Source organism: Lacerta agilis, chromosome 14 (genome assembly GCF_009819535.1).
Source record: "Lacerta agilis isolate rLacAgi1 chromosome 14, rLacAgi1.pri, whole genome shotgun sequence".
NCBI lineage: Eukaryota > Metazoa > Chordata > Lepidosauria > Squamata > Lacertidae > Lacerta > Lacerta agilis.
The window spans coordinates 10,821,058-10,830,901 of NC_046325.1; the positions used below are offsets into that span (position 1 = coordinate 10,821,058).

General features: G+C 45.3%; 1 protein-coding gene across 1 annotated transcript in view; it reads left to right on the top strand.

The window, feature by feature from the left end:
- Nucleotides 1-5,619: 5,619 nt before the first annotated feature.
- Nucleotides 5,620-9,844, top strand: part of LOC117057409 — a 6,891-nt gene continuing 2,666 nt past the window's right edge. Inside the window, exons 1-4 of the mRNA XM_033168249.1 lie at nucleotides 5,620-5,626; nucleotides 6,022-6,060; nucleotides 6,670-6,966; nucleotides 9,502-9,798. Coding sequence (XP_033024140.1) covers nucleotides 5,620-5,626; nucleotides 6,022-6,060; nucleotides 6,670-6,966; nucleotides 9,502-9,798 — 640 coding nt within the window. The remainder of the gene's footprint in view (nucleotides 5,627-6,021; nucleotides 6,061-6,669; nucleotides 6,967-9,501; nucleotides 9,799-9,844) is intronic.

The window sequence follows — 9,844 nt, forward strand, 5'->3', positions numbered from 1 at the left end:
GCAAGTAGATACATAGGTACCGCTCTGGCGGGAAGGTAAACGGTGTTTCCATGCGCTGCTGTGGTTTGCCAGAAGCAGCTTGTCATGCTGGGCACATGACCCGGAAGCTCCCTTGGCCAGTAATGCGAGATGAGCACCACAACCCCAGAGTCGGACAAGACTGGACCTAATGGTCAGGGGTCCCTTTACCTTTATACACTTTTCAAAGCGTTCACCATTAAAACAGGCATTTTGTATGCATCTTCTATATAATAATAATAATAATAATAATAATAATAATAATAATAATAATAATTTTTATTTGTACCCCGCCCACCTGGCTGGGTCTTCCCAGCCACTCTGGGCGGCTTCCATCAAATATTAAAATACATTTAAAATATCACGGATTAAAAACTTCCCTAAACAGGGCTGCCTTCAGGTATTTTCTGAATGTCAGGTAGTTGCTTATTCCCTTGACCTCTGGTGGGAGGGCGTTCCACAGGGCGGGCACCACTACTGAGAAGGCCCTCTGCCTGGTTCCCTGTAGCTTTGCTTCTCGCAGTGAGGGAACCGACAGAAGGCCCTCAGCGCTGGATCTCAGTGTCCGGGCTGAATGATGGGGGTGGAGACGCTCCTTCAGGTATACAGACAAGACAGAAGTACTGTTTTGGGGGCACAGGGGGCGAGTGGGTGTGGGGGACTCCCTGTTTTGTGCATTGAAAATACATTCCATATTCTACAGAACTGCATCATCTGACTGGGGGGTTGTGTTCTGATCCACAACAAGCATATTTGGAAGCATAGGATTAAGGCCGTCCTCTATGGAAAACAAGCCAAACAAATTCCTTTTTTTAAAATAAGAATTTATTGAATTTTAACAATGAAAACACACAAAATACAACAAACACTATAAAAAAACTACAAAATCATACAAAAAAACCTAACACACACTTATTCAACTATCCTTATCCTTTTCTTAAGCATTATTTGGGGACTTCTTCGCATCCTCTCTTCTGCGTTCATTTCTAATCTTCTTTAGTAACTTTATAACATTGTAAAATCTTCCTTCTCACAACTAATCTTAATCTTAATCACAATCATCATATACCTATAATCTTATTCTTAACTAGTGGTTTAAGCCCGTTAAAAAAACGGGTGCTAGAATATATGTGGAGGGGGCTGGCGCCCCACCCCCCTGCCAAAGCCTGCTTTAGCGGGTGGTGGGGGGGTGGAGGAGAGGCAAGCAGGGCTTCTCCGCTTTAACGGAGAAGCCCTGCTTGCCCCCCGCCCCCCCTGCCAAAGCCTGCTTTAGCGGGTGGTGGGGGGGTGGAGGAGAGGCAAGCAGGGCTTCTCCGCTTTAACGGAGAAGCCTTGCTTGCCCCCCCCGCCCCCCCCTGCCAAAGCCTGCTTTAGCGGGTGGTGGGGGGGTGGAGGAGAGGCAAGCAGGGCTTCTCCGCTTTAACGGAGAAGCCCTGCTTGCCCCCCCCCCGCCCCCCCTGCCAAAGCCTGCTTTAGCGGGTGGTCGGGGGGTGGAGGAGAGGCAAGCAGGGCTTCTCCGCTTTAACGGAGAAGCCCTGCTTGCCCCCCCCGCCCCCTGCCCGCCTGCCAAAGCCTGCTTTAGCGGGTGGTCGGGGGGTGGAGGAGAGGCAAGCAGGGCTTTCTCCTGCTTGCCCCCCGCCCCCACCCCCCTGCCAAAGCGTGCTTTAGCGGGTGGGGGGGTGGGGTGGAGGAGAGGCAGCAGCGCCATGCAGGCCAACGGGGCAGGAGGGGGTCAGCAGCAACCGGCTCTCCTTGTAGCGGCGGGAGCAGCAGCGTGACCTCCCTCTTCGGCTTCCCCTCGTCCTCTGCAGCGCCGGCATTCCATTTAAACCGCCCCGCTTGAACTGCCGACGCTGCTCGTGTCTCTCTGCTCCAATCCCTGTGTCCCTGGGGCACATGCTCAGTTGCGCAAACCCAGAGACACACGGACTGGACGCAGAGACACTTGCATTTTATATATATAGATAAATTAAACATTACACAACTCTAACTTCTTATATCCTGTCTTAACTTAACTTTGGATTACTATAGCCTTACATATCCTCTGATTCCAATTTCCAATGTTTATCTATTCACATCATTTCAAATAATGTTGCATTTCTTCCAGTTCTCTTACACCGTTTTTTCCCCTCTGGTTTCGGAGCTGAGCTTGGTGGAGCAGTGCTGAATTTGCTGGATGTAGCAATTAAACAGGAAATACTAAAGTGGTTGACAGCTCATACTGTCTGCTGACTTCCAATCTGGGCAAACCATTTCCAGTTTCTCTTTTGAGCAGTAAGTTCCCATGGTCCAGCAGCTGAGATTGGTTTAGACTTCCCAGTAAGGTGGTTGTGAAAATACGTGCTTCTCTGCTCATTCTCTGACCTTCTGTAGAAGACTCTTGTAGAGGCTGCCTTGGAGGGGGAAGACCAAATCGAAGCTAGAGTTTCCAAGGAGGTGGGATCAAGGTGGGGAGAGCCACCTCTCAACATGGAAGTTCTTTTTCTCGTTCCTGTGCTAGGTATGTCTTGCTACTTTCTGATAACCCCAGCCTCTGGTCCTGCTCTGGTCTGTTCTGTCCACTTACCATATCTGAATAGAGAAGCATTGGCAAGAATGAGCGATGACAGCAGCAACAAACACACCAGCTGCCCTCAGAGGAAAAGGGTGTGGGCAGTGGTGCCTTGTATAGTTGCATGCTTAAAACTCATCAGTGTGCCCAGGCAAGTGTTTGGGTGTGATCTAAATTGATGTATAATTAACCTGAGCTACTGAATCCCTGCGATGGGGTGGGCTCCTGTTGCTCGGTCCCAGCTCCTGCCAACCTAGCAGTTCGAAAGCACATCAAAGTGCAAGTAGATAAATAGGTACCACTCCGACGGGAAGGTAAACGGCGTTTCCGTACGCTGCTCTGGTTCACCAGAAGCGGCTTAGTCATCCTGGCCACATGACCCAGAAGCTGTACGCCGGCTCCCTCGGCCAGTAAAGCAAGATGAGAGCAGCAACCCCAGAATCGTTCGCGACTGGACCTAACGGTCAGGGGTGCCTTTATCTTTACCTTACTGATTTGTGATGTATTTTGTACTTATTTCAGGAATGAAATGTTATTGTTGCTTTTATGTTTTTCACCACTACGATGATTTATTTTCTTTAATGCTGGTTGTATATGATCCCCCCCCCCCAAAAAAACCCAAATACATTGCCCCAAGACATGATATTAAGCAGCGGTCTTCAACTAGTCCAGACAGAAAAATCCGAGCCAGGAACACGGGACCAGCTTTCACGTGTTCATTTCTTATTTATACTTAGTAGTATCCGCTCTTTGATTTCTGGAGGTTTTCTCTTGAGTTAAGCTGTGGCTTATATTGAGCAAGAAGGGAAAGTCATTGTCAGCATTTATGCTTGCATTCTGTTACCAGAAAAAAATGCTTTCTGTTGCTTTCTATAAATTTCATCACTTCCTTTCTTTCTCTGTCAACTGCTGTCATCTTTCTCTTCACTTATCTTCTTTCACTCTCTGTCCTTCATCGCCAGCCTGGTCTTTGTTTTTTCTCTCCTCTCACCTTCCACTTTTTTTCTGTTCTTTCTCTGTTGTCACTTACGGCCATCTCACCTTTCACAATCTTCCTGTTTCCTCTTCCTCTCCACTCATGCTGTTTTCTACATTCTCTCTACCTTCTCAAACTTTTCTGTACTTCAGCCTTCCGCTTCAATTCACCTGCTCATTGTTGCCTTTTTCTCTCCCTCTCATTCCCCTTCTTCCTTTGCTCACTTTCTTCCAACTCGTGTCATCTTCACTGCTGCCTTTAATTCACCTCGCTGTCATTTAGGTCCTCTCCTAATATCAGCTTTCCTGAAATAAAAATGAACAGGGTTTCTGAGAAGGTTCATCACCCTCGGCACCTGATGCAGATGCCATTTGTTGCTCCTTGGTTGAAGTTTGAGGAAACTTCTCAGATTCTCCTACACTGAAGTAACATATTCTTGTGGTTCTGTAACAAACAAACAAACAAACAAAAAGCCTTTTTTCTTATTTTCTTTTGCTACATAATGCCTTTTTATAATTCTTTTTTAAAAGCAACTAAATAAAACAAACCTTCATTCCAGATAAACACTGAAATATTAAAGATGCAAACTTACTTGAGAACAGGTCCAATTAAAATAAATGGGCCTTACTTCTGTGTAGGCATGCATAGTATTTGCATGTTAATTTAATTATGATTAACTAAGGTTCTCTCTCCCTGGTCAGCTGCATTCTCTTTCTCTTTCCTGAAGGTTTTCTTTTCTTTTTACCACCTTCTGTGGATGCCTTTCTATCCCTTTCTCACAACTGCTGGTCTACCTGCCCTCTCCATGTATCAACTTTCCTGAACTCAGCTGTACAGAAAATAAATCTGAATTTTTTTTCCTCAGTACCCTCAGAACGTAATATAGGCAGAAGTGGAGAGGGGAGGAGATATAGAAACCTCAACAGGACTGAACATAGGTAGAGTTCATACATACCTACACAAACAAACAAACATACTTCATAAAATAAAATAAAAAATTCCTTCCAGTAGCACCTTAGAGACCAACTAAGTTTGTTCTTGGTATGAGCTTTCGTGTGCATGCACAGACCCTTAAATATAGTGAAGGAGTGGAGAAGGGTATTACTCAGAAGGGTGGTGGGAATGGGTGATCAGCTGATAGGTGTGGAAAACCTGTTGACAACTCTTAACGACTGCAATTTTTACAGGGTCTTACAGTTGCAATTGAGAAGTGGCTGAATTGCAACAAATCACCAAACTTAAAACCATGGAGAAACCTGGTCTGAACAAAGACATTGGATTCTTATCTCATTATACATGCTAAAGCTATCTTTAGCTATCTCACCCCTTGCCTTTCCCTGTAAGACCCTGTAAAAATTGCAGTCGTTAACAGTCGTCAACAGGTTTTCCACAAACTTAGTTGGTCTCTAAGGTGCTATTGGTAGGAATTTTTTATTTTGTTTTGTTTTGACTATGGCAGACCAACACGGCTACCTACTTGTAACTGGATACATACTTCATCTTATCCATGATTGCCCATTAAGTTCAGCTAGAATCCCCACACCATTTTCCCCAGCCCAATCCTTCTATTCCAAGTAAATAGAAGCCCTGGAATAGCAGTCCTTACTGGCGAATAAACCCTCACATTGCAAGGCTTCCTCACTAGAATCGGGGCTGCCTGGATTCGTTCCTCCCTGAGTGTTTCAACACCAACAGCTGCAGCCATTCCAGGGCTTCTTTTCTATGCAGAGGAGTCTTGTGGCTTCTAAGCTTCACACCACAACCAGCTTTATGTGATTCAGCGAGGCTGCAATAGTCAGGTAGATAGCCTCTTCTCAAGCCAGGCAGTGTGTTTCCACTATGTGGGAGCAAGGCTGGGCTGGTGCAAAATGAGGAGGGAACTCTCTCACATAACATACCTTCCAAGTGCCCTGGGAAAAGCGGCACATCCCGTATTTTCTCACGCGACCTCTGCGGCCATTTTGGGTGTCGTGATCTGTCACGCTCTCACCTCAAAGAAACACTTTTCACGGGGCCATAGCTTGCTCCCCAAAATGCATGTTTTGGAGGCACTGCACAATGTCTCGCGAGGCGCATGTCATGTGAGCCTCCCAGGAACACGTCCTGGAAGATGCACATTCCAGTTTTGCATCGGGAGAAGTAGGAAGGTAAGACATAAGAAAGGGGAATGAAAGACTGCAGCCTCCAGGTTGGACTGAAGGGTTTGCATGGTGCTGGCAGTTTTGCTGTGACCCACCTGCAGCCGACCTGTGGGTACAGACCCATTGGCTGAAACCTAAGCTCTAAAGGGATATATTGTTGCAGCCTTCTTGAAGCTATGCAGGTCTGGGGTCTGGTCAATGCTTGGATGGGAGCCTACCTTACATATGCTCCCTTGAGACAAATATAACATGTAAAATATCTTCAGGTCAAATCAGTTCAAACTTCCAGGCCTATTAAACCAGTTCCATCTCTCCTTTCTGTTTCTCTCTTTCAGTTTTCCTGCATCTTGTTCCGCAGCCAGCATCATCTGCAGGTAACATTCCAGCTTCTTCCCAGTGAGTTTTTGATGTGGAGAAGACCAGGGTGTCTCTAGAGGAGAATGCTTGTCTCTTTTGTGCTACTGTTTAGAGGCATCTTCCCCAACCCAGCACCCCCCTCTAGCTGCTTTGTTGTTCCCCCAAGTATGCTAGTAACTTCGCTCTTATACATGGGTACTTTCCAAGAGCAAACTGTACCAAACCTACAAACCCCAGTGCCACCTCCCCCCCCCTTTTTGCGACACCATTGTGTTTTATAAAAAGCGAAGTCACCCTCCAAGTGTGGATCCTTATGTAGGTAAAATGAAACACATAACCATGTATAGGAGCGAAGTTACTGGCACGCTTGGAGAAACTGCAAAGTTTGCAGAAGTACAAAAAAAAAATATTTAGGAGGGGAAGGGATGAAATGGAAAGTCCTGAAACAGAGCTGGGCTGAAAAACACAGTTTGCCGAAACACAGAGAATAAATTTTAAAAGTATGTGGGGTGGGGTGGAGTAACCTGGAAGAGGGCAAGGCTAAAACAGAGCACCCCACACTGTGACAGTTCGTTTCAGGTTCCCCTTTTGTGCCTGCCACTGAGATCCCTCTGCTTTTCTTCCAGGATCTCTCCCTCCCCCCGAACTCTCGGTACAGCCAAAGTATCCTGAATACTTCGAAGGCGAGAGGGTTGTGCTCATATGCTCAGCTTTCCCAAACGGGACGGTGGAAGGATACAGGTTCTTCGATCAGGACGGGCAACAGATTGTCAAAATGGCTGCCGACCCTTATCAAAAGGGCAAACTGATTTTTAGGGCTGAAACGAGCAAGATGGGAAATTACAGCTGCGATTATTGGATGGGGAAAACTGATACAGAGGTCACATCTGTCCGAAGCAACTCCATCTCCCTACAAGTGAAAGGTAGGTTTCTAGTTCCTGGGACGTTGGTGGCCTATTCCGATGCTGAGACCAGTGATGGTCTTTCCAATTCATTTTCTTCTCCACTGCCACTTGCTACACCTGGAGTCCCCAATTTGATGTTATCTGACACCCCTCTTGATGACTGACAAGGGCCCATGCCCTCCCAATTTTATCGTTCTTTCTTTTGTTTGGTTGGGGGGGGGGTTGTCCTCATTTCTAGCCGGTGGCCTGTTTCTTTTGCCTGTGCTATATTTGTTTTGCTACGTATGTAGATATTTTGCATGGCTTGGTGGGGGGGGGGGGGTTAGAGTTTCTAGACATTGTCCGTTCCGCTCCTTTGAAATGGGATTATTTATTTGTTGCTGATGACTAAGAAACTGTCATTCCCCAATGTGAGCCTGTACCCAGAAAGTTTGGGGACCCCAGTGTTAGAAATCCACAGTCTTGCTCAGGGCAGGGGGGTGGGGGTGGATAACTATGCAGAACACAAAATGACATGATTAGCAAATCACAGCTTTAAAATAAAAAACAAAATAAATGCCTTGGGTGGGTGGGGGCAGCCATCAGCTTAATCTTTCCCTCCCTAGAAACAATCTCAGCAAAAATCAGGCAAACATACATATACACTATTAGCTTTCCGGTGGGGGGAACCTCTCACTGTTATCTAACACACTATAAGGAGGACCTTTCTTGTACTTTTGTAGCCCTTTTATAGCTTCTTCAGGTGGCTATTTTCAGCAGAAAAAAAACAGTGCAGAAGCATTGTGCCTGCAAGGTGTCCCCAGTCAATATGATGGATGGGAGGAAGCTCTGCTGTATATACAGGTGAAACTCGAAAAATTAGAATATTGTGGAAAGGTTCGTTTCTTTCAGTAATTCAACTTAAAAGGTGACACTAACATATGAGATAGACTCATGACATGCAAAGCAAGATATGTCAAGCCTTTATTTGTTATAATTGTGATGATTATGGCGTACAGCTGATGAGAACCCCAAATTAACAAACTCAGCTTTGGGGTTTTCATCAGCTGGACACCATAATCATCACAATTTTAACAAATAAAGGCTTGACATATCTCGCTTTACATGTCATGAGTCTATCTCATATATTAAACTCCAGTAACTAATGAAGACAATTGCTTACATAAATGAGCTTTTCCATGATATTCTAATTTTTCGAGTTTCACCTGTATATGTATGTCCTTCTCTAACTGGAACAATTTCTCAAGAGTTCAATGGCCTCTGCACACTGAATATGACTTAGTTGAATATTAGCCCTTTTTATGTTTCCAATTTTTTTACTGCAGGGAAGAGAAACTGAGTTTGCAGAAAGTTTCCCAGCCGCCCAAATAAAAAATTGTTTAGGCAATTACTTTCATTCTTAGTTACCAGTTTTGGTAAAAAAAAGAAACTAAACTTGTTGGGAAAATGTGGAATGGAGCAGCAAAACCACTAAGTGGCAGCAAAGGCTAGGTTGTGCAACCTGAATGCTCATTTTGACTCTTCCCTGCTAAGCTTCAAATTCAAATTTCCGGGTTGTTGCCAACTATTTAGTGAGCCCAAATGAGCCGTGTTAATTAGCTATTCTGAGTAGTACTAGCTTTGAATAAAACCCTCAGATCCCTTTCATCGTATGTACAAAGTTGGATAGGAACATTTTAGTGCAACTCTGAGACAGGCGTGTGAACATGCTGGGAATGTGGGCATGGGAGAGCACATCTTTGTTTGGAATTCTATCCTGCCATGTGATACCCAAAATCCCCCTGACACAGTGCATGTGGAAGGCATTGTGGCATTGCTCAACACTCAAGTCTGATAGACCTTTATCTGAAGAAGTGTGCATGCACACGAAAGCTCATACCAAGAACAAACACAGTTGGTCTCTAAGGTGCTACTGAAAATAATTTTCTATTTTGTTTCGACTATGGCAGACCAACACGGCTACCCACATGTAACTAGACCTTTATCTTGGTATTGGATGCTAGCATCACATTCTCCCATACCCTTTTGGAGAGGCGAGCCATTTCCATAGCTGCCTCGCCAGTATGCTGGTTATGGTGGAACCCAGGTGGAACCCAAGTGTGTGGTCACCAGTGCTGATGCATGGAGTGCTGGCAACATCCTGACCCAAGATGTTGGTCTTTATCGGCATCTTTAGGCACACTTTGCCCTAATCTATGTATTTTTGTACGCATCCCTTGGCTGGAGAACCCCATTGCAAAATTCAGAGAAGTGTGGCTGTGTTTTAGTTTTTCTGTCGTTTTAGAAAGTGCAAATCAGTTAGGTTCACCTTTAAATGGGAACCAAATCACATTTCTCCTCCACCCTTCACTTATTTCATTGCAAGCCTAAAATCTGATGTCTAAAAATGCTTCCCTGCTCTCACCCTATCTCTCCCTCTTCCCACGCTCTCTCTCCACCCACCCAACCAACCAACCATTGCAAGCATACTTCAGGGTGGAGGAGTTTAGCTAGCTGCTGTCTCTGTGTTACACGAAGCAATCTCAACCCTGGGCATTTATCTTTCTTTCCCAGAAGCCCCGGAAGCACCCTTCCTCTCTTCAAGCCCCAGCCTCCTTGAGTACAACCTGGGAGATAATGTCAGCCTTGTGTGCTCGGCTCCGCCTGAAAGGAAGGAAGTCAAGGAGTTCCAGTTTTATAGCGACAAAGAGGAAATATCAGTTGTGCCTCCATATGGCAACATCTACATTCACAACATGAGCATCATGGAACCTAAAGATGTGGGGAGCTTCAGGTGTGGCTACATAGTGGACCTTTCTGGAAGAAAAGTCATTTCAAAGAAGAGTAATTCTGTCACCATTGTTCAAACAGGTAATCTCTGGATTTATTTATTCATCTCTCTCTCTCTCTCTCTCTC